General features: G+C 34.1%; 1 protein-coding gene across 3 annotated transcripts in view; it reads right to left on the reverse strand.

Moving 5' to 3' along the window:
• UPF2 (UPF2 regulator of nonsense mediated mRNA decay) overlaps window positions 1-26640 on the reverse strand; it is a 98542-nt gene that overhangs the window by 55178 nt on the left and 16724 nt on the right. For all 3 annotated transcript variants that reach the window (XM_063100386.1, XM_063100384.1, XM_063100385.1), the window contains exons 4-8: window positions 23499-23659; window positions 14614-14811; window positions 12302-12451; window positions 10873-10976; window positions 5317-5402 (exon numbers count right to left, since the gene is read on the reverse strand). In XM_063100386.1, the coding sequence (XP_062956456.1) occupies window positions 5317-5402; window positions 10873-10976; window positions 12302-12451; window positions 14614-14811; window positions 23499-23659 (699 nt within the window). The remainder of the gene's footprint in view (window positions 1-5316; window positions 5403-10872; window positions 10977-12301; window positions 12452-14613; window positions 14812-23498; window positions 23660-26640) is intronic.

A 26640-nucleotide genomic window follows, 5' to 3' on the forward strand; every position in this document is an offset into this window, starting at 1 on the left:
ATGGAAAATGACCCAGAATGATCAACACCCAGGCATATCTATCCTACAACAGTTGTTGGATTTATTGGGTTTATCAGAGAAAGAATTATTTGAGCAGCCATATAAATGATAAAGTCAATTATAAGGAAACAAAATAAAAGCAGGCTGGCATCAAATTTCTCTACAGAAATATCAAATGCCAAATGACTTGAATAATACCTGCAAGACATTTAAGGTAAAAAGGTATGAGCCATGGGTCCCATAATTAGCCAACCTGCCATTCTGGTAAAACAGCCACAGATATGTTGACCATTCTGAACATATAAGTGCTTAAGGGATATTTTTTCCCAAGAACTCTTCTTGAGAAAACCATTAGAAGACGAACTTCAGCAAAACTACAAACAGCTGGCAGGGTGTGTTGAATATTTTAAACTACAGAACTAAAGTAAAATAAATGTGGGGGTTAGAGTCAAAGATTTGACATGCAAATATTTCATTCCCTATCAGGATATGTTATCAACATAGAAATAAAACAAAGTAAAGGGGAAGGGAAAGAAGATGGAAAGTCAAGTAAGCTCTTAGCAGGAAACAACAAAGACTGTCAAAACAAATGATCACTAAGCAAAGTTACAATCATAAAGATAAGTACTGAAATAGAAATACAAACTTTCCTGATATCAGAAAACACATTCATACTTGCACACTAAATTTAATAATACAAACAAACCATATAATGAAAGACTTTTATTTTAAAAGCTATAACAGGCCAGCTGGTTGGCTCAGTTGGTTAGAGCACGGTGTTATAACACCAAGATCAAAGGGTTGGAATTCCCGTACCACCCAGCCACCAAAAAAAAAACCCAAACAAATTATAACAACTCAGACCAATCATAAATAGCCTAACTTACCTATTAAAAGAAACATTTTCAGAATGCTTCTCAAAGTTAAATTCAGGGCTGGCCAGTTAGCTCAGTTGGTCAAAGCGTGGTGTTATAACACCAGGGTCAAGGGTTTAGATCTCTATACCAGCCAGCCACCAAAATAAATAAATAAATAAACAAACGAAACAGTCAAAGTAAAATTCAATTCAATTTAATACTACACAAAAGAGACCCAACTAAAATAAACTGATTCTGAAAGACCAAATATATAAGAAAGGGCAAAATGCAAATAAAAAGAAAACAGCAATCATAACACCAGAAACAGTAGAATTCAGGCCAAAAAACATTAATAAATAAGACCAAGAAGGACATTTTATAATAATAAAAGGGAATAAAATTCATAATGAAAACTATAATTTTATCTACACACTGAATAACACAACACTAACATTCAGAAAGCTGAAATCGTAATAGTTACTAGAATTAATGTAACACATCAGCAGAAGTAGTCTTTAATTCGCCTCTCTCAGCCCATGGCCCCTGGGTAAGTGGACAAAAGAGGCTAAGAAAATGGAAGACCTTAATAAAATAGTTATCTAATAATGTGAAGGTCTAGGGTTCAGATCCCTGTACTGGCCGGCGCCAAAAATAACAATAATAATAATAATTATAATAATAACATAAACCTGATCAACACACTTAACTCTGTACCATAAATACAAAAATGAGCCTTTTTTAAAATGCTCATGGCTTGTTCATAAAAATTGATTATATTAGGACACAAAGAAAACTTTTAAAAATTCTAAGTAAAAATAAACAGTATTCTCTAATCACAATGCAATAAAAATATGAATTATTAACAAAGTCACAAAACAAATAAAAAAAGCCCCATTATCTGGAAATTTCAAAACTCTAATAATTCCTTGGGTCACAAAGGAAATAAAACTGAAACTACAAAATTACTAGAAGACGTAAGAAATCACCACATGTCAGAACTAAGAGACACAAACTAAAACCATGCTCAAAGGACAACCAATATATGAAATGCCAGAAAAGGAACAAAATAAATGAACAAAACCTAAAAGAAGAAATTAATAAAGATAAAAAACAAAAGTAATGAATAAGAAAACAGTAAAACAGTAATCCAAAAGCTTGGTTTTTTGCTAAGAAAAATCTGCAACAGATAAACCATCAGCTAACATAATCAAGAGGAGAAAGAAAGGGGAAGTACAAATATGGCATTCTTTTTACTGGCAAAAGAGTGGAAAGTAAGAAATGGTTAAATATAGCAATTCATAAAAAGAAACACAGCAGCTTAAAAGAATGAACAAAGGAAATCTTTATGTACTGAGATGAACAGATAGTAAAATAAGTTGCCTTTCGTATAAAAAACAAGAAATAAGAATCTATAATTATATTCTCTTGTATACGCAAAAGGAACTTTGGGAGGATAGGGAAGAATCAGTGGTTTCCAGATGGGAGAACTGGGAATTGGGGAGATAGAGAAACAAGAATAAGAAGGATACTTTTCAGCATATAATGTTTTGTATTTCTGAGTTTTGAGTCATGTGAATGTATTATTTATTTTTTTAAATTGCATATGATCAACATTAATTCATCGAATATTTTTAAGCATGTACTGTGTGCCAAACACTACACTGGGTATTGGAGACATACCAAATGAAAAGATCTAGTCCTCCCTCCCAAAGAGCTGATAGTTTTCAGTCTGGTAAGGATACAGGGAGCAAGCCAACAATTGGGATATAAGGCACCTCATTCCTCATATGAAGACATGTTGAAAGTGCTATAAAGAGCACCTTATATGTACACAAGGGAAATGAGGAAGGTTGCTCAGAAAAGATAGCTCTTCTGCTAAGACTTAAAGGGTGAGTCAGAGATTTCCAGTAGAAAAATAAAGGACACCCCCGATAGAGTAAAAAGGAGAGGCAAAGGCATAGGAATGGAGAGAGCAAAAGATATTAAAAAATTACAGACAAGGATTTTGCAAGAGGAAGAATTTGGCTAGAATTAAGACTGAAGAAGTTAAAAACAGGCTAGATAAGAAAGGACATTAAATACCATGTTACATAATTTTACCTTCTACATGTCAGGCATTGTGTTACCTAGCACATGTCAGGCTAAGTGCTAAGAATAAAGAAGTAAACATGGCCTTCTTCCTCTAGCCTACAGGACAAGGTTGAGGAGTCCAAGAAAGAGGTTTTTGCAACAGTTTGATGCCATGACCTTTCCTGTCTCTGTCTCTCTGATCATACTGTTTCCTCTATCAGAAATGCTCTCTCTATATTCCCTTTCCTCACCTCCCTTGTCTAGCTAATTCCTTTCCCAGGACTCAGATTAAATGACCCTTGTTCCAGGCAGCCTTCTCTGATTCCCCAGACTAAATCAATCAGTTCCATTTGCTCTATGCTTCAAAGCATGCTGTGCTTCTTCTTGATAACTGCCCTTAGAATTATTCATCTGTCTTCCTCTCTAAATTGTAGGTTACATGAATACAACAGCAGAGTCAATCTTGTTCACCACTAAATTGTATTTCCACCACTGAACACAGTGTACAGCAGAACCCTAATGAATTATTTAATAAATGAATAAACTTTGGAACATTATTTATTTATTTTTAATTAAAAAAAATTTTTGGCAGCCGGCCAGTATGAGGCTCTGAACCTCTGAGCTTCGTGTTATAACACCGCACGCTAACAAACTGAGCTAACTGGCCAGCCCCTACAACATAGTTAAATCTTTCCTGATCAGCAGACTGATTGTAACAAATTTAAATTATTATATTTATACACTTCAGGTACACAATACTGTAGGGTCTATTCCTCATGGCTCTAGAATTCTATGCATCTTAAGTGCTTGTATTTTTTCTCTCCTCTTAAACCATAAATTGTTACTTCCTACTACTTTCAAGTCTGTTTCTAGCAGATTCCAACTACTACTAATTTGCAGCGTTCTATCTGCTGAGCTAAGCAGATAAATTCAGTTATAAAAGATATGTCTGGCACAAGACCAAATATAATAGTATACAATTTTTGAGGACTTTTTTGGGAGATGGAGGAGGAATAGGTATATGGAGAGAGAAGATGCTCATTTTATAAGTGAACTAATTATAAATCACTGCATGGTTTCTTTTGTTAACTACCCCCTTTATTTTTGCTAATTTTGGTTTAGTCTATGTTATTAAGGTTGCAATAAAAATAAAAATAAGTCCAGATAATTGTTGCTATATGTTTTGTCATTCAAATAAACAGATGAAAAGAAAAATATGAAAGCAAACATTCCATTGCATAAGGTAAAGGAATCACTTGAAAAAAGCCCAAGATACTGAGGGGAAAAGATATTTAAACTTTCATCAATTCAAGTTGTACATTTTCCCATTTTCATATACAGTACATCAAACTGGAGTGTATCTCACAATCAAAGCCTTAAAATTAACTGATGACATTTATTTCTTAGTTGTACATATTTACTGTATTAACAATTCCCTCTCCCTTGCCTCACAAAAATGAAAAACCAAATGCTCATATTAATGGTGCTGACAGAAGGTAAAAACCAATAGAAAAGAAAAAAAGACAAGTAGTGCCTGGTTTCACTGAGAAATCATACCATTATTAAGGGCCTCCACCAAGGAATGGAGCAAATTAAAATTTTCCTGAAGAAAACTTCGGTGAAATCCCTCAGAATTCTTATCTTTTGAAAAAAGTAGCTATCTTAGCTATGTTGTGTGTAATCATCTTAATAGTGAATAAAATTCTTTAATTATTCATTGTTGAATAAACAGAAATTAATTTCCTCCAGGTTCCTACAATCAATAGTCTATGAGTGGTCCTGAAATGTTCAGGGGAGAAGGGGTTTCAGTCTAGTGAAATACAGCAACAGAATTATCTAAAAGCATTATGCAACTGAATATGTCTTGAATTACTAAGCAACAATTACTAATGTGATTTCCAATTCAATCGAGTGAGTTTCTAGCAGGTTAGCTCATCTCCAAACTATCATAGCTACCCAAATAACTTGAAATTTTTTATTTAAACAAAACTGTCAAATTCAGACACAATGAATTAGTATCTTTACATAAAATAATAAAACTCCAAAAAATTTATATACCACTTATATTTTTCCCCTCAAAGGCAAAATGTAAACCAATTGCTTCTAGCAATTATTAAGGTTACTATTATTAAGTTATTCCTTAATTTTCTCTTAAAATAACACATAAATATCAGAAAAAATATTTCCATTAGAGCTAACAAGCAAAGAACAAAAATCAACAAGAAATAAGTTCTAGAAAATATGCTAATAATAACACCTATTGAGTGAATAAAATCAAAAGACAAGTGACATTTTTAAAGAGATAGTTACATAAGAACTTTGACCTTACAACCATCACTACAGAGTAAAAGCACTAACAAATTACTTTTTTTTTTTTTTAAATACCTACCTTTGTCTTGGAACTATGAAGAGTGCCCGTACCAACTTTTTCCTATTTGCTTTTGTGTTCATGTTCATGCAAAAATCCATTGCTGCCTATAGGAGAAAAAGCAAACTTTTTTCTTAAAAAACTTTGAGTTAGCTGATGAAAGCAGAAAACCTAACTACTATTTTTACTTATTCATAAACATTTCAAAATTGTTTTAAGGCACCATTGTTGAAAGCATATCCCAAACTAGAAGGTCACTAAACCTAAGGTCCTCTCTCCTTACATATGTATCTAAATATACCACACTTTTTAAATGCAACTTCATGCTGGGCACAAAACTTCAAGTGGGTAGTTTGAAGACCTACCATAAAAAGTTTGGCAAATAACCAGATGAAAAGTGCAATCAATGCTTTTGGCCTCATTAAAGATAAGTAAATAAATGTTAATATCAGGAAAGTTTTCCAACAGAACTAGAAAGAAGCAAGAATAGTCACCAAGAGCCAAGAAAATCACTAATACTAACAGGGATAACCAAAAAGCAATAAAGACAAACTAAAAAAGAGAAGTAGGCACCGATTATTCACAGAAGACATAAGAATAAGAAGTGCCCAAACATTAGGCTGGCTTGTTAGCTCAGCTGATTAGAGCACGGTGTTATAATAACAAGGTCAAGGGTTCGAATCAAGAATTCAGATCCCCATAAGGAAAGTGTCTCAACACTGACTAAAAAGGCTTAATGTCAACAATCAGATTTGGTAACCGTATCACAGGACTATAATGAATACTCACAATTATTTAGTACATACACTAAGGCACGATTGTATATTTTAAGAATATTAGTCCAATATTTCAACAATATGTCTAATGTTTGATACAAGTATAAAAGAAAAGCTAGGAAAGGTGTATGTTCTGGGAAGTCTTTGGAAAACAAAAATATGAGTAATTGGTATTTTTAAATACAGGTATATACGAGGGTACTTCAAAAAGTTTGTGGAAAAATAAAATTAAAAGATAATACAAAACTTCCTACAAACTTATTTGAAGACCCCTTGTATATTAAAATTGTTGAAAGATTCTTAGTATATTTGCTTTAAGAAAATAAGTTTAAGTTATATATTAAAGTTTATATATTAAGTTTAAGTTATATATTAAAAAATATATATATATACAGGCCGGCCCGTGGCTCACTCGGTAGAGTGTGGTGCTGATAACACCAAGGCCATGGGTTCGGATCCTACACAGGGATGGCCGGTTTGCTCACTGGCTGAGCGTGGTGCTGACAACACCAAGCCAAGGGTTGAGATCCCCTTACCGGTCATCTTTAAAAAATATATATATATATATACATATACACACACACTCTTGAGGGCTGGTCGGTTAGCTCAGTTGGTTAGAGCACAGTGTTTTTTTTTTTTTTTTTTCTTTTTCGTGACCGGCACTCAGCCAGTGAGTGTACCGGCCATTCCTATATAGGATCCGAACCTGCGGCCGCTGGGAGCGTCGCCGCGCTCCCAGCGCAGCACCCTCCCGAGTGCGCCACAGGCTCGGCCCAGAGCACAGTGTTAATAACACCTTGGATCCCTGCACTAACCAGCCACCAAAAAAAAGAAATCCTCTTGGGTATTTCAAGTATTTCCTTCCATTGGTTCACATGATTTTTTTTTTATTTTTATTTTTATCTTTAATCCCAGTCTTTAGGTAGATTTGAGGATCAGATGCAAATAAAAGATCCTCAGATTATCCTGAACTATAATGGATTTCTACTCTTCACTAGCACAGTGATGCACTGAAACATTTTCCATCTGATTAAAACTTCTGGTAAAATAAATGGCACAGCTAATGTTCATTAGATTGAAACTCACACTTTAACATCAGGATCAGTGAAGAGAGTAAAATCAACCTAAAATTTTTCTGCATGTAAAGGGAATATAATAAATGTTATTGAAGTTTACATTTTATAACATTAAGCTTATTACAGCTAATGAGAAAAAAGCTGGAAATACACTAAAGTTCCTTCAAGCAATTCACCCATATGAAATATTCAAAAAATCAGGTCCTAAGAATATATAACACCTAATAAGACAGTCAACAATAAATAATATCTTGGTAGTAAAATAGATAAAAATACCAAAGGTCACGTACTCAGAAAATTGGTTAACGATGTTGTACTTCACACACAAAAAAAACCTCTCAAATCAACAATTTTTTAAGAAAAATTTTAAATGACAAATAATGGCCAATGTTTCAATATAATTTAGGAAACACTAAAAATAAAATACCTTTCAATAACTACTTTTGAGCATTATCCACTGAAATACATACTTTGCATAATCTGGATAATTTTATAAAAGTGAAAAAGGCAATAAACACTTTCCTTACCACAAATAATCATCAAAAGTCAATTAGACACACACACAAAACAGTATTCATGACTGGCCAGTTAGCTCAGCTGGTTAGAATATGGTCTGATAACCAAGGTCCAGGGTTGTACTGGCCAGCCACCAAAAAAAAACAAAACCAAAAAAAACCTGTGTTCAAAACTCTCCACAGATTAGGAGTTAGCAGACAGAGCATGTTAATGCCTGGAACACATAACAGAGGTTCAACAAATACGTAGAATAAATGAATAAAAGACCACACAAGTGGAAAAACTGCCAGAATAAATAAATTTGAGGAAATTAAAAAGAAAAAGAGGGCTCACCCAGTTAGCTCAGTTGGTTAGAACATGGTGGTGTAACACCAAGGTCAAGGGTTCAGATCCCCGTAATGGCCAGCCGCCAAAAAAATAACAAAAATCAGACAAAAACAACAACAACAAAAAAGAGAAAAAGAAAAGAAATAGCTGGATTCTTTTATCTATAGGCATTCAGTCTGTTGCAATGTATTGTGTGGATTAAGTATATTCAAAAAATCTGGCTTTACACATACGTAGTTGGAAAAGGGAGGATATTTTAAAACCCTTTTCAGTAACCATAGATTTTTTTATTTTTTATTTTTTTGATACTACACCAAAACTTGACAAGTGGTAGTTTCTTAAGGGTTAGATGCAATGTGGAATCTGAAAGGGCAGATTGAGCATCCCTTAATCTAAAATGTTTAGGACCAAGAAGTATTTCAGATTTCAGATCTTTTCAAATTTTGGAATTTTGCATTATACTGGTTCAGCATTCCCTAATCCAAAAATCCAAAATCCAAAATGCTCCAATGAGCATTTCCTTTGAGCATCATGCTGGCACATAAAATGTTTCAAATTTTGGAGGATTTCAGATTAAGGATACTCAGCCTGTATCAGTAAACATTTCATGCTCTGTTAAATTAAAATCCACTGGTCTATTTTGCACTTTGAATGGATCTTTAACACCCATTTATGATTTTTAACACCGTATACTGGTTACTTAGAATGATGGTTCACTGAGCCATGAACATCTTCCAATTATACACATAATATTTTAAAATTTAATATAACAATCTCAGCAGAAAAGTCTCATCAATAAAGCCTCTTCAGAAACGAGTCAGAAAAGGGCCGGCCCATAGCTCACTTGGGAGAGTGTGGTACTGATAACACCAAGGCCACAGGTTCAGATCCCTATATAGAGATGGCCGGTCAGCTCACTTGGGACAGCGTGGTGCTGACAACACCAAGTCAAGGGTTAAGATCCCCTTACTGGTCATCTTTAAAAAAAAGAAAAGAATCAGAAAGCTGTCAAGCTTCTGGAGGTGAACCTAAGTTTTCCAAAATTCTAATTTTTGCTGTAAACTCAAATTTGAACTTCTAGTTGTCTTCCTTGAAGTAATGAACTCATTTTGTTCATTTTATTTATTTATTTTTTGGTGGCTGGCCTATAAGGGGATCTGAACCCTTGACCTTGACAGTTACAACACTGCCCTCTAATCAACTTAGCTAACCAACCAGCCCCACTTTGTTCATTTTAGAAAAATGTCTGCTAAATATCCAGGTTTGACTATCCATGGTTTGTCCATCAGTTCTTCTAAGTAAAAATGTTATTCTATAAAAAAAGCAATCATTTCAGCTTGTGACTCAAACAATCCACACACACTTTTCCTGGAGACAACCTTGAGATAAAAGAAGTGCTTTATGTGTCCATCACATTTTGTCAGATTAAAAGGACTTGTAATCAAAAGTTGAAATGCAATAAAAATCATTGGTTTTTATGGATTCACCAAGGAGATTCGTAAGTGGCACTGTTTCTTTTCATTGCAAATGCAGGGCAGTGAAAAATATTATGTTATTCACATGGTTTGGTAACACTGCCTTGATTCATGCTATAATACCAGCAGTTTACCCACCATCACTTATGCATATGTGAGTGAAAAGGGGAAAATATCCAGAATATATAAGAAACTCAAACAACTCAACAGCAAAAAAAAAAAAAAAAAAAGCAAAAAACCCAATTAAAAAATGGGCAAAGGACCTGACATTTATCAAAAGAAGCCATACAAATGGCCAACAGGCACATGAAAAAATGCTCAACATCACTAATCATCAGGGAAATGCAATTTAAAACCACAATGAGATGTCATCTCACTCCAGTTAGAGTGGCTATTATCAACAAGACAGAAAATAACAAATGCTGGCCAGGACGGGGAGAAAAAGGAACTCTCCTACATTGCTGGTAGGAATGTAAATTGGTACAGCTATTGTGGAAAACAGTATGGAGGTTCTTCAAAGAACTAAAAATAGATCTATCTTATGACCCAACTATCCCACTACTGGGTATATACCCAAAGGAAATGAAATCAATATACCAAAAAGATACCTGCACTCCCCTGTTCATTCCAGCACTACTCCTAATAGCCAAGAAACAGAATCAACCTAAATGTCCATCAATGGATGAATGGATAAAAAAACTGGGGTATATATACACAACGGAACACTGTTCAGCTTTAAAAAAAAGATATCCTATCATTTGCAGCAACATGGATAGAACTGGAAATGAATATGTTAAGTGAAGTAAGTCAGTGGATCGCCATGCTAGCCAGCTACCAAAACATAAACAAACAACAAAAAAGTGGTTGTCATAGAAGGAGAAAGCAGTATAATGGTTACCAAAGGTGGGGAGGGGGGGTTGACTATGCAATCTACCCTAAGTGAATCACTGTGCTGTATATCCATGTGTAGAAACAACACTGTACCCCACAAATACGAACAAGTAAATGTTAAAATATTTTGAATTAAAAAAAAAAAATGAAAAAGGTGAAAAAATCTTAGCATTATTATAAAGAGTTTTGACCTTACACATCCCTTGAAAGTGCCTCAGAAGCCATGAGGAATCCACAGACCATACTTTAAGAACCTCTAACCTAAAACAGTATTTTCCAAACTATAGGATCTCTATGTGAAGAGGAAAGAGATCAGGTCAAGACAAGGATTCTGGAGCCAGTTCCACCCCCAAAAAGAGCATCTATGAACTGGCTCCAATTTTATCTGTGTTTACATTGCATTGAGACTCCATTGGAGGAAATGGTTTATTTTGTACCTCAGATAGTCTGAAAACCACTGACTTTCCTAATAGGAGGTCTACATGCTTGAGTGAAATTACACAGAGATAATGATACCTTGTCTATCAGATCTCGGTTGACACAGTTGGGCAACTGCTGAAGGAAAGCATCTACTATGAGCTTGAGATGAGATCCAGTGCTGGCTTCTTCATCTTCTTGTTCTAATATAAAATTAGTTTTTAAAAAGTTAAAAAAATAATAGAGAACATAAAATCAAAACATCCAATTATAAGATATTTGGAAAATAAATCACCTAGAGCTATTTTCGTACTCGTGAAAACATTAAGCATTAAAGATATTATCCTAGAAAGTTTAGTTATCTCTAGAATCTTAACCCCAAGTCACTACAGTCTTTTAGATATCAACCATAAAACGCCAAACTTTCTGCATTAGAAACAAAAACTTAATCATAAAATACATGTAGTTTTATAGTAAATCTGTTACTTTTCTCTGCCTGGCATCCCTTCCCCCACGTTCTTCAATTAACAGCACTTCCAACTCTTGCCTTTGAAGCACTAAGCCTCCCCCATTCCATGTAATTCTGATGTGGGTGGCTGCTGCCAATTAAAGCACAGCACACCATTATTCCTCTTGACCATATGGGTAAGCATAACACAGGATCAGCCAAAGTCCTTCTGCGATATTTATATAGACAGTGGGAGAGAAACTCTTTTTCCTTGGATGTCACTAGCTGGTATAATTTAAGCTTGGGGCAGCCTCCAGCCATGCCCACCCTCCTGTCATGACATGGAGAAAGAGAATCTGCAGTAGGAAACACTAAAGACAAAAGAGAGAAATGCAACATCGACAGAAAGTATCATTCTAATAAAGAATCCTAACTAATAAAGAAACTCCATAGGATATACTTAGGGAATAATGAATGTAATATTTTTTAATACTAACAACAAAACATGACTCAATTATAAAAACGTAAAATTAACAAAGACAAACTGATATGCTAGTTGTATTTCTATCCTTCAACTATTTTAGAATAACTTTTGATATATTCATGTTAAGTTTGTATAGACTATGTCATGGGATCTGGCTGGTTAGCTCAGTTGGTTAGAGCACAGTGATATAACACTAAGGTCAAGGGTTCAGATCCCCATTCCGGCCAGCCACCAAAAAAGAGAGAGAGAGAGAGATTGTCATAGAATTAAAATAACCATGAAAGAAAAAAGGTGAAGTAATGAAAAATAAAAAATAAAATAATCATGACACTGCTAGCAAAAGTTGCCAGAAAAGTATAAGATATACACTTTTATAGTTTAAGATATTTAGAATTTAGATGATCACTAATGCTTTCAGTCACATAATATTAGGTATGCAGTGTTTTGTTCTAAATCAAATTCCAAAACAGTGATGGTCTAAAAACAACAGAAAAACAGGTAATTTAGAAATCGATAACTGAAAAGATCCACATTATTAGGCAAGAGTTTGTGTGTGAAACTAATCAAAAACGAAAACTGGTGAAGCAGTTCTTTACCTTGTTCATCAAGAAGTTTCTTTGTAAGATCTTCAGCTTCATCTCCACCCTCTAACTCCAAGGTATCATCATTAATTTCTAGATTCTCCAATTCAAGTTCCAAATCATCAGGACTTGATACCTCCTTATTATCCTTGGATTCTTTTGCCTCTGGTTAAAAACAAAAAACAAGTATATCTGAATTAAAAGGCATACTGAAATCTTCATGCAAAAAAAAGATAAAGATTCATAAAATCTGCATCGCTTGTTTTAGAACCTGCATATATATCTGACAACAAATTTGAGTAAAAATTTAATATATTCAGAGTTTATAACATACATTATGCTCACTGAGAACAAATATCATAACTTCCTTGATCCTGTATGCCACTTGCTCAATGAAGAAATGGATAAACAAATGGATGAATGGAATTTACACAGCATGAAGATCTACACTAAAGACAATGAGAAATAAAGTTTATTAGATAATGTAGACTCAGATAAGAAGGGTCTCAAACTCCAAGATGAGAAGTTCAGAATTTCTCCTTTATGCAGCATGACCTTTGTTGGGTCATGAGCAGCAGACAGCATTTAAATGTGATTTGAAAAAAAATGATTTGATATGAAAATTAATTTAGTAGCAATAAACAAGATAAATAAGAAGAGATGTAGAAAGACCAATTAGGAAAACATCCTTAGAATTTAGGTTTTGGGGGTTAGAGGAAACCAAAAAATGAGACATAACAAAGGAAAATGGCCAGAAATTGGTAAAAGGCTAAATACAAAAGATTTAAAACAAGAAAGAGGAACTAAACTGTAGTTCAACAATATTGGCAAAATGTTGACAATTGTTGAAGCTAGGTGATAGGTACATGTTGAGTTCAGCATACCAGCCTTACTTTTGTGTTCAAAAATTACCATATGTAAAAAACAAAACAAAAAAATCTGAGTTCAACAATTTATCCTTAAACTAAACCTACTATATTTCTCAGCTTCATCTCTTATATTCTCTGATCTCCTAATTCCTGCACTGAAAGCAGAAATGTATTACTGATACTTGATGCCATACTATATTTGGGAGAACGAAAGCTCTAATCAGTATGAATTGGTTTAGCTGCCTCTAAATGAAGACAGACTACCATTTTCTCATTCATTCATCTTTTCATTCAACTAATAATTGAATTGCTATTATATGCTAGGTAGTGTTCTAAGCACCAGGGAAACAACTGTGACTGTAGCAGACAAAAAGCCCCTACTCATATGTAGCATATATTCATTCCCAATATCACCTGATGTCTGGCTGCCAAAAAAATATTTACTGGTTAGTTACTACAAATTTAGAACTATACTAAGCTATTGAACATTCAGAAAAAAGCTTAAAATGTGACCCTTGCTCTCAAGATATTTACAATTTATCTGGGGAAATTAACCTAACACGCATTTAGGAGTCAAGTGGGGTATGGTGGGAGACAGTTCCAAGCAGAATACAGAATAATATACGAAAGCCATGAGGCAAGAAGATTTGCCTATTTCAGAGACTGAAAAGGACAGAAAATTAAGGGTAATGTGGTAACAGATATAGTTGGAGTGACAGACCTGAGACAGACTATGCAGGGTTCTATAGTCAATGGTAACCATTTTAAATTATATTCTAAATAAATATAAAGCCATTAAAGGATAGTGGCAGGAGAATAAAATCAATTTTTAAGAATGTATAGAAGGCAGCCAGCCACTAGAAAAACAAAAACAAAACAAAAAAAAGAATGCACAGAAGGGATCAGAGCAAACACAGGGCAACCAGATAAAGAGGTACTCTAGTAGCCCAATAAGAGAGGATGATAGCTTAGATTAGAACAGTAGCAGTAAAGATAAATCTGAGACATGAGGTAACTGGCATTCAGTACCTCTCACCCTGTTAATAATCGCAAAGCTTTTGATTTCTCCAAAGTAACTCTTCCTCACAAGGAGTTGGTTGTATCTAGCCTAAAAAGAACATTAAAGGTAAAGAGCACTATACAGCTAGCCCTTTCTTTAACAATCCAGTTGGGAAAAGTTCACGTCTTATCAAGACCTCACATGAATTCATTATAAGATACTATAAATAAACACTTTCAAATTAATTCACATTAACTTAAATGTACTGGCCCTGTTAAAAGTATGTCAATAATCACCTTTTAATGTTCCATTCCATATTATTCTGACATTCATTTAATCTAATGATCCAATGTTCACATTATAAAACTAGTAACTACAACTTCTTTTTTTAAAAAAAATACTATTTTGAAGCTAATTTTTGTAGCACTTAACGTAAATATTTTTTCTCCAGAATTTACCTTTGGATTCATCTTTGTTGGACTCTTTATTCTGACAACTTTTTTCATTGTCTTTAAACAAGATGGCTGGAACAAAAGCTTTCAAATCAATGAGGTTCTCATAAAAATTCCGAGCATCTTCATCTTCCCATATACCACCCTCCAAGTCATATTCTCCAGGTTTACCAGGTGTAAATATATCAATTCCAGGTCCATGCTCTACAATAAAATAAGTCATCAGCAATTAACACCATTTCACTTATAGTATCCTAAGCATGACATTGCAAGATATTTTATATTTTCAATTATATAGATATCAAATCTTGAATGTTTCAATTAGCAGGAGCTTCTACCATCAATGAGTACTTGGAACTGTACATGTGACTATTTTTAACATCAAATCACAAACTGTGTCTTGAGTAAAACCCTAAACCCAAACAGACCAGAAGACAGCACAGGATGAAAATGCTTTTCTCTTAAATTTGTTTTAAGCAATTAACACGAGATTAAATAGGCATTTAATATATTATGTCTATCTTTATGAAATTTAAAACCAAAATGACAAATATATAAGCCTGGCAATTCCTAAAACATCCTGCTTAAAGTCCCACCTCCCCCCATGAAGCATTTTTTGGATAACTCTTAACCCTCTGTACCATTTATATCATATTTATGTACCACTTATATCTTCACAAAAAGACCATAAACCCTTAATTAAGGAGCATCTCTCCCTGCGTTATAATCATTAGTACATGGTAAATTGCCATAAATATTAGTCAATTGATAAATAACTGGAAAAGAAGAGAAGACGAAGAAATACATAGATCTTTTACTAGAGGGTGGAGAGATATGTATATATTTACCAACAAACACAAACACACACACACAGAGTCCACTCTTACATACAACTATAGAATCATAAACTCATTAATTTCCTATTTCATAATCTTGAAAAAATTCATGAACTTATCGATTCTCACTGTAAATTTTCTCCAAACTAGAATTATAAGAAAATGATCATGTAGATTAAAATTAACCCTAAGAAAAGTTAGATTATTCATTAAGCGTTATTTAGGAAAAACAGTAACAGCAAAAACAACAAAATCCCTTGGATCCCTAATTCTATACACTCCTTACAGAAAACATATTTTAACATAGGCTTATTAGGATGCTAAACCCATACATCAAAAAGGGAAAGACTAGTAAGTTTATAACTTATTTAATAAAAACTATAAATAAAGGCAAAAGACAAACTAGGAGACAATACTGATAAAGTTTATACAAAGGAATTAATATCCATATACATATAGTGTGGCATAATAAGAAATATATTTGGTCTTTGACCCTGGTTCCTGCCACAGAGTCCTTAAAACTCTCGGAATTTCCTAAGTGATATGAGTGTCTTTTGTTATTTATAACAATCCTCTTTTGATCACACCTGAGTTTATGCTACTAAGGTGACTTAGGATAGGGCCCCAAGACAGCCTCAGGATGGGGCCAGTCACCAGAAAGACAAAGTATTTAGAGGGTTAGAACTTTCAGCCCCACCCACTGACTTCCAGAAAGGCTGGGTGGGTAATTAAGCTCTATAAAAACTCTTAAACAAGATTTGATGAGCTTCCAGGTTGGTAAACAAAGGCATCCACGTGCAGGGAGAGTGACACACCCCAACTCCACAGGGGCAGAGGCTCCTGCCTCAAGAGCTCACCTTATGTACTTCATCTGGCTGTTCATCTGCATCCTTTATCATATCCTTTACAATAAACTGGTAAACTTAAGTAACATGTTTCCCTGAGTTCTATAAGCCAGTCTAGCAAATTATCAAATCCGAGGAAAGACTCATGGAAACCCCACATTTATGGCCCATCAGTAAGAAGTACAGGAGTCCCGAACTGGTGATTCAAGTGGGGGGCAGTTCTGTGGGAGTGAGCCCATAATGTGTGAAATCTGACACTAACTCCAGGCAGATAGTGTCAGAATTGAGTTAAATTGTAGGCCACCCAACTGACATAGGAGAACTGGTTGGTATGGGAAAAAACCCATACATCTAGTGTCAGAAGTGTTCTGTGTGATAGTATGTGACAGTTTTTTTTTCAGAAAGAGCTTTATATACAAATAAAAACAAAAATTCTAATGTAAAAACGTATAAATCCTCTGAAAAGTAAATAAGCATATGAAAAGATCCTTAACCTCAGTACAAATCAAAATAAAGCTGAATAAAAACGAACATTTATCACTTTCACCCACTACATTATAAAAAATTTTAAAAACTGGTATTATCAAATGTGGACAAGACAGAGAAGTAAGCATTCTCTATCTTACTAGAGTACAATCTGACATACTATTGGGGGGGAGGTAATTCGTCAGCGTCTATCAATACTTAAAATAAGCATAATCTTGGGCCGGCCCCATGGCTCACTCGGGAGAGTGCGGTGCTGACAGCACCGAGGCCATGGGTTTGGATCCTATATAAGGATGGCTGTTGTGCTCAATGGCTGGGCATGGTGCCGACAAAACCAAGCCAAGGGTTACGATCCCCTTACTGGTCAAAAAAAAAAAGCGTAACCTCTAATCCTACAAGATTCCTTCAAGGAACCTATACTTCATAAATAACAGAAAACATGAACCACGATTTACAAGGACATCCATCATAGCACTGTTTGTAAAACAGCAAAACTGGCAACAACCTAAATAAATATCTATCAATAAGATTAGGGTTGACAAACTGCATATGTACACTACTGCTATGGTCTGAATGTTTGTGTCCCCCAAAATTCATATGTTGAAACAATCTCCAATATGATAGTGTTAAGAGGTGAGGCCTTTGGGAGGTGGTTATGTCATGAGGGCTCTGTCCTCATTGATGAGATCAGTGCCAGCTATGATCTGAATATTTGTCCCCTCCAAAAGCTCATGTTGGAACTTAATCCCCACTCTGGTATTTGAAAGGTGGGCCCTTTAAGAGGTGACTGGATCATGAGAACTGTACTCTCATGAATGGATTAATCCGTTCATGGATTAATGGTTTAATGGATTATGAGGAAGTAGACTGGAGGCTTTATAAAGAGAGGAAGAAAGCATGTGGAAAAGTGGTCTTGCTCAGATCTCATTATGTGATACCCTGCATTGTCACAGGACTCTGCAGAGTTCCCAGCAAGAAGGCAGCCCTCCCCAGATATGCCCCCTGGACCCTGGAATTCCCAGTCTCCAATACTGTAAAAAATAAATTTCATTTCTTTATAAATTACCCAGTTTCAGGTATTGTTATAAGCAACAAGTAATGGACTGATATGGTACCCTTATCAAAGAGGCCCAAAGGATCTTGTTTGTCCATGCTACCTTGTGAGGATGCAGCAAGAAAAGAGGCATCTGTGAATAAGACAACGAATCTACTGGTGCCTTGATCTCGGACTTCCCAGCTTCCAGAACTGTAAGCAGTAAATTTCCATTATATATAAATTACCTAGTCTAGGGTATTTTTTAATAACAGACCAAATGGACTAAGACAGCTATATAATATTAACCACTGTTAAGAGGAATGAGATATACATATCTACATGAACTGATTCAGAAAGCTCTCAAAAACATACTATTGAGAGAAAAAAGGAAGTTGTTTTAGACCATTTTCTGTTGCTTATATTAAAAAAATACCTAAACTGGGTAATTTATAAAGAAACAAAATTTCTTACAGTTCTGGAAGCTGGGAAGTCCAAGATCAAGAGGCTACATCTGGTGAGGGCCTTCTTGCTGGTGGGAACTCTCTGCAGAGTCCTGATGAGGTGCAGGGCATCACATGGCAGGGTGGCTGAGCATGCTAACCCAGGTCTCTCATTCTGTTATTATAAAGCCACCAGTCCACTCCCATGATGACCCATTAATCCATGAATGGATTAATCCATTCATGAGGGCAGAGCCCTCAGAACTCAATTACCTCTTATTTATTTTTGATTTTTTTGTTTGTTTGTTTTTGTTTGGCTAGGTTTTTTGGTGGCTGGCAAGGCACCCCCTTTCAAATACCACTGTCAATTTCCCACCTTCTTAATACTATCACAATGGGGACTAAGTTTCAAATACAAATATTCAAACCATGGTAGAAGGAGGATACAAATATTCAAACCATGGCAGAAGTCATGCAAAATAATATCTTATCTAAATTAACAATAAAGCTATATATACAGATATCTGATTATACATATTTTGTATTTTTTAAAAACGTCTGGACAGATTCCTATCAAGCTGTTAATGGTTACTTTGGACAATGGAATGGATCCAATACAGCACTTTCACTTTTTATCCTGTATTATGCACAAAAACCCTGTGTATCTAAAAAATAATGTATTTGTAGTAAATCATGAAAAAGAAATTCAACTTTTGAGAGGCAAAAACCACCACGAAATTGAAAAGCAATGAAATATTGGGGAAAAATATTTTCAATGAAAGTAAAAAAAAATAATTTCCTTAATATGCAAAGTGCTTTTATAAATTGATTTTAAAAAGACATACTTGAGGGCTGGTCCGTAACTTCAGTTGGTTAGAACACAGTATTACAACACCAGTGTCAACAGTTCACATACCCATATTGGCTAGCTGCCCAAAAAAGAAAAAAAGGGGGAGGGGGGAAGAGATATACTTGGGGGGAGGGGAAGGGGGTTAAAGGATTCAAACAGGAATTCCACAGGGAAAAGAATATATTTACAAAATAGCCAATAAACTTAAAAAAAGAAAAAGATGCTAAATTTCACTTAGAATTTAAAAATAAAGAACTGCAATATGGTAAGGGTGTAAGAAAACAGTCATTCTCATAAACTTAATGGTATGTAAATTTCTTGGGAAGAAAATAAGGCATTATATATTGAAACTTAAAATGCATATACCATTTTTTTTTCCTTTTCTACTTTTTTTCCCTAACCCCCTTTCTTCCCTCCCCCTTTCTCTCCTCTGGTGGCCTAAGTTCTGTTCTCTCCTTTTGAAAGTTCAAGGAATGCATACACCCTTTTAACCCTGTACTGTGGATTGAACTGTGTCCCCCAAAGTCCAAGTATCAGAAACTTAACCCCCACTGTGACAATGTTAAGAAGGTGGGAAATCCTTTTACGATAATTGAAAGGTGGGGCCCTGAAGAAGTTATTAGACTGTGAGGACAATGTCCTAGTAAATGGATTAATAAGTTGATGGTTCAACGGCGGTCATGCACATGGTTCAAAGGGCTTTAAAAGGAGAGCATGTGAGACGCTCTCTCTCTTTGCTCCTGCCATATTCACCAGGTGATACCCTGCATCACTGCAGACTTACCACCAAGAATAAGGTTCTCACCAGATGTGTTCCCTGAACTTTGGACTTCCCAGCCTCCAAGACTGTAAGCAATAAATTTCATTTTCTTACAAATTATCCAGTTCTACGTATTTTGTTATAAGCAACAGAAACGGACTAACACACCCTGGAATTCTACTTCTTGGAAATTTACCTGGGAAATACTAGCATGCATACAGACAGAAATAGGTTAGGAGATTTTGTTACAGCACTGACTGTAATAGCTAAAAACTAGAAATAACTTAAATGTCAATCAATAGAGGACAAGTAAATGATAGCACAATTATACAATAGGACATTACTATTCAGGAATTTAAAAGAATTAGATGGCTCTATATGTAGTGATATGAAAAGACAGCTAAGATACAAGATTAACTGAAAAAAGTAGCTGCAGAATAACAAATATAATGTGATCTCATTTCTGGGCCTCTTCAGACCAAGATGAAGTACTAGTGACTGAAAATAACTAAAAATCCAAGCAAGCAATATATAACAATGGTTTTCAAACACTGGACATCAGGCAGCACAAGAAAACAATCCGTAAGAGAGAGCAAACAAAAAACAGTGTACGATTGCCCTAGCTTACTGCCTAGATTTTCCAGGCGGTGACCAAGTAAGGAAGAAGCTAGGCAGAGTATAGCAGTCTCCCTTGAATTGAGGATAACAGAGCTGAGTCTGGTAAGACTCTAGCCAAGGCAGCTAGAGTTCCTAGGAAAGAGTACCAGAAAGGAGAAAGCAGCACAGAGACGGGTCTCAAAGATCTGCAGAGGATCCTCCTTGAATATTCACCAGAGTACTGATCAGACCCTAGGTGCAAGGAAACTAGGTGTTCACCTGAGTAGAGATCAGCTCTTGTGTGAAGAAACTAAGTGAGACTCAAAAAATAACCACTCAATAGGATCCGTACTCACACAGGAGCTCACATTGTGCCAGGAACAGTCTGGATGCCCATGATGCCCATGATGCAGACTGGAAGAATCCTCTAATTCATGGGAAGTCAGGCTGAGTCCAGAAGGGTATTGCTTCAGTATTAGGAAAAATAAGCCCTACACTAAAGGCTGCTCTGATACCTCTTAACAAATCAGTCTTTTGAGGATATAACTCTTTCCAAGTAACTTCAATGCACCCCGGAACAAAGCTCAATGATATTTATAAAAATACAAAAATATCTAGCCTACATCCAATAAAACTTAACCAGGCATGCAAAGAAGTAGAAAAGTTACCAGACATGCAAAAAAGATCAATCAATCAATCAATCAATCACAATCAATTAAAACAAATCCAGAAATGAAACAGATGATAAAATTAGTAGACAAGTACATTAAAACAATTATTGTAACTGTATTTCACACGTTTAACAAGCTAGAATATAGACTGAAAAGTTAGAGACAAGAAAAGTAAGTCCAGCTTCTAGAGATGAAAACTACATCTCAATATGGGATTAACAGTATATTAGATACTACAAAAGAAAAGATTAGTGAACTTGAAGACATAGCAACAGAAACTATCCAATATGAAACAGAGAAAAAAATACTGAAGAATAAAATGGACAGAGCATCAGTGAGCTGTGGGACAACTTCAAACAGCCTAATATACACATGCTCCTTGACTTACCAGGAGATTACATCCTGATAAATTCATAAGTTGAAAATACTATTAAGTCAAAAATACATTTAATACACCTAACCTACTAAACATCATAGCTTAGCCTAGCCTATCTTAAACATGCTCAGAATATTAGCATGAGCCTACAGCTGGGCAAAACCATCTAACACATAGCCAATTTTATAATAAAGTGTTGAATAGCTCATGTAATTTATTAAATACTGCACTGAAAGTGAAAACCAGAATGGTTCACTGTCACTGCCCTGCATCATAGGAGAGTGCTGAACTGCAACAGCCTGGGAAAAGATCAAAATCCAAAATTTGAATATAGTTTCTACTGGATGCATATTGCTTTCCCACTGTCATAAAGCTGAAAAATCAAAAGTCAGGGACCATTTGTAGTCTTAATTTAAAAGAGAGGAGACAAGGGGGGAAACAGAAAATACATTTGAAGAAATAAAGGTCAAGACTCTTCCAAACTTGAAGAAAACTATAAATCCACAGATACAAGAAATTCAATGAGCCCAACCACAAGAAACAAACAAAAAAAATCACACTAAGCTACACCATAATTAAGGTACTTGAAATCAGTGACAATGAAAAAATTTTAAAGCAACTAGAGGAAAAAATGCATATAATATAAATAATGACATAGATAAGAATGATAGCAGCTTTCTCAGAAACAATGCAAGCTAGAAGACAGTGGAGCAACATCTTTAAATTACTGAAAGAAAAAAACCTCTCACCCTAAAAGTCTATACCTGATGAAAATATCTTTAAAAAATTATGACAGAGGGCTGGCCAGGTGGCTCGATTGGTAGAATGTGGTGTTGGCAACATCAAGGTTAAGGGTGCGGATCAGCATACTGACAAGCCATCAAAAAAAAAAAAAAAAAGATGACAGAATTTTGCCAAGGTCTATTATCTCTTGAAAATGCCTAAAAATACTTTTAAAGTCATTCAACATCAAAAGAAAACCTAGTTTAAATTTCAGTATGACTTATTTAGGGAAAAAAATGGTAAAGAAATAAAACAAAAAATTCAATACCAAAGAATACTAAATATTATGAAAAGATTTTGCATCTAAAATATCATAATAAATAAACTGAAAAAGTTCTAATAAGCCAGATTCAACCAAATCACAAAATCTAACGTGAAATTTCTCATAAAAAATTAAAAATTTTGACTCATTGATTTTTGAGATAAAAAAATTAGTAGAAATTACCAACACGATTATATATAAATATAATAAAATGAATGCATCCACAGTGTATAATGTCTTATTGAGGATGTAAAATACAAAATACAGTTTTATATTATAAAAGTATACTTTACAAATACTTCATCCTTGATATTTTTAAGATTAACAATTTGTTAGCACTTGTCTACCTAACGTAAATGTAATTATTTTATCAAGTAGTTGGTGTGACGAGATAAGAGTAATATATTAGGAACCCTATCAGCTAAAAGACCATCAAAAAGGAAGGTTAAAATACTTTTGAAATAATACGGAAAATAACTCATCTCACAAAATGATAAACAATTCATCTCACAAAACTGCAAGTAAGCTTTATTTCTAAATAATAAATTAAGATAATACATCACTCAATATAGATTAAAAATTACGGTAAATAGAGAAATATTAGGCTCCCAAAGGTCCAATCCACCTTCTCATTACCTATCTTACAAGTATGGTTCATAACAGGTTCCTACTGGATATAATCCAGGGATATATATTACACAAGAACCTGGAATTCATCGTAATATCATATGAGTTAATTATTAGTCTCTACGTACAGTCTTTTTCATTTAGGGATGTATTTTAAGTAGGTTTTCAAAGTTACTGTTTGGTCTTAACATCATTTCTTCATTTAAAAACTTTTGAAGCCATTTTTAAACTTACATTTTTAATAAAATACATCTGACAAGCGTAAAGATAACTGACAGTGCTTATAAAAAAATCACAATGTTTGTTTTTAAAGATATCTTACCTTCTGGTGTTGGTTTGTCTTGAGGAAGATCTGGCATATTTTCATCCAAAAGGTCTGCTAAGGACTGAGAATTTGCCAGCAGCTTCTGATAAGACATGGCAAATTCCTCATACTGTTTATGTCTATCTTCACTTAGCTCCCCTTTAGAATGTAGAATACGCCTATAAACAAATGATGAAATAATCTGATAATCTTATCAAAATAGATGTGCTCATGCATTGTTACATGAGAAATGATCCATAAAATGTGATTTTATCACACAAATTTGGCACAGCTTCTTTATCAACTTATTTTTATTACCTAACATTTTCAAGATATATCTCAAAATTAAAACATATAAGCATTTCACCTAAGAAATTAAATTTTAACACTGTTCCTCAAAGAATATAAAGTATGCCTGCAGAAATATCAAAATATTTAACACAACTACACAAGTCAGTTTTCAAAAACAACAGGTTTTGAACATGTTCAAAAACAAAAAATAGAATCAGTTATCCTCAAACTTCCACAGTGACTTAAGACAAGATTATCTTTTTTAAAAAGCCTACACGTTCCATATAGCCAATTCTCAACTTACCATGCAAGTACTGATTATTTATTCATTTAACAAATATTAACTGAGCGACCCACTTACTCAAGGCCAGGCCATGAACAACTAACTATTCTTCCACTTTGCAACTCTATATCAATAAATCACCCATAAATACAGATTTAAAAGTACTGGTAAATACCAAAATGTATAGTCAAATAAAAGTCCTACTTATATTAGTACAAATAGTTGGTACTTGTATATCTGGATCCAATTTTTTCTGTATTAAATATTTATGTGGTGGTATAACATGTGAAATTTATAAACCAAAATGCAAATACAGTTAACTAAAAGGTCAATTTGGTTGCAAAAAGTCAATTATAAATTGCAAATTAAATAATTTTCAAAAGTAATTAGAAGTTTTGTTATTCCTTGTCATTTGAGTTTTCTTATGAACAGTAAAGTAAATGTTTTTTGTGTGATATTATCTTCTTAAAAGTTACAGAAAATAATGTAGACAACTCATGCCTATACATACTGTTCCCATCTTATTTGGAACAATTTCCCTACTCCCACTCATATAAACTTTTGATTAAATGCTGTAACAACCCAAATAATATTTCCTATTTTAGGAATATCAGTTCCCACTGCAAGCACATCAATGCATAGGTTCACTAAATCCAATCCTTTTTTTTTTTTTTTTCCAAATCTTGTCTATTAGGGTCTAAAATGAGAAATTTTCACTCATTTTCTTATGATTTAAACACACATTAGACAACATCATTCCACCAACAAATTAGTAAAATGTCAAAACAGTTTAACCGTAATAATCCAGGCTAAAAAAAGTGTTTCTCTAAAAACACTGTCATTAGAGAGCAGTATTTTACCTCTTCCAACATTCATTTCAGACTGATATTACAAGCAAGTTTCTTTCAGTAAGTTTTATGAATAAATTTTAAAAATTAAAACAAAAATCCAAAGTATTGTAAAATATTCACACTCACACACCAAAAAAACCAACATTACTTTGAATGAGCTTGTTAGAACTTTTAATCAGAAATTCTAATATAAGTCATTTTGGAAGTTTAAAAAAGGCACTAAAATAAATTATTCAAATAAATAATGTTCAAAAGTAGACTATTTTAAAATGTCTATGAAGTATTATTAGGGAAAATGTTTACACAAAAAGTGAAGAGTTCATTCTAAAGCAAATTATGTTAAAAGGGATAATAATGGTTCTAAGAGATTTAAAAACTTCTTATGACAATTAAAATGTAACATTATTTCAGCACCTGAAAAGAAATGGAAAATATCTCAGAAAAACATAACCTGGAATTTTATTTCTCTTACAAGTTCTGACATTCTGATCATCTGAAGAAGAAACATCCAGTACATTAGGATACAACAATAGTCACACTAAGGATTTCCTGTATATAAGCAGTAGGAAGGTGATGACTGTTTTATCAGAACAGAAAATTAACTGTCCTTTCCTAGTATCAACCTCACTTTCAAATATTTCCCTGGGACTTTGCTTTGAGTCAACTAAAAGTGATTTAATTCTACAATAGTTCCCTGTGTCTGCATTCCAGTTTCTCTCCAGTCCTACTGGAACCAAACTAAAACTTTAAAGCTTCAGAGATATTCCTCACCCTCCCTGTAATCTCAAGTACATAATCATATTCTTTAGCAGCACTAATTTACCTAACTACTTAATGAAAATGTGCTTAGGTTACTATTCAGTTAGAACAATCCTTAGAGGGCCGGGCCAGTGGCTCACTTGGGAGAATGTGGTGCTGATAACACCAAGGCCCTGGGGTCGGATCTCTATATAGGGATGGCCGGTTATCTCACTTGGGAGAGCGTGGTGCTGACAACACCAAGTCAAGGGTTAAGATCCCCTCACCGATATCTTTAAAAAATAAAAAATAAAAAAAGACAATCCTTAGAAAAAAAGTGTATATTTTGGTTGGCTTGTTGTCTAACCATATCTTACACCAAGTACTGTTAAGCAGTACAGGATACCGATGAAACAGAAGTACTCATATAGTCAATATATGCTTTCCTTGACCATTTACTTAATATACATTTTACTGAACATCTGATTAAATCCACAGCATGTAGTAACACTATCTAGAGACTTAAAGCAGAGAAAAAACACATCATAGGTACCTGAACATTCAAAAGCCGTAGAATCATTTAGAAATTCTAATGAAATTGAAATGAAACAATTTTTAATGTTTGTACTATATATGTCAGGTTGGGGTTTTTTATAACTTTACGAACTCATAGGAAAAGACTGTCAGTTTGATTAGACTTTTTTAGAAAGTGTGACAGAATCAAACATCACATTGTACATATGACATTATATCAGTTATTAAAAAAAAAATCTCCAACCATGGGACTATGAGGGTACTTCAAAAAGTTTGTGAGAAGATTTGTATTATGTTTTAATTATATTTTTCCATGAACTTTTTGAAGTACACTTGTATATCACTGAAAATATAAACAAAACCAAGCTGAAGATATGATTCATCACACACCATTTTAATTACCATCTTTTAGAAATACATCTATTACATAAAGTTGAACTGAAACCATTCTTTTGAGAAGGTC

This window comes from Cynocephalus volans, chromosome 6 (genome assembly GCF_027409185.1).
Source record: "Cynocephalus volans isolate mCynVol1 chromosome 6, mCynVol1.pri, whole genome shotgun sequence".
Lineage (NCBI taxonomy): Eukaryota > Metazoa > Chordata > Mammalia > Dermoptera > Cynocephalidae > Cynocephalus > Cynocephalus volans.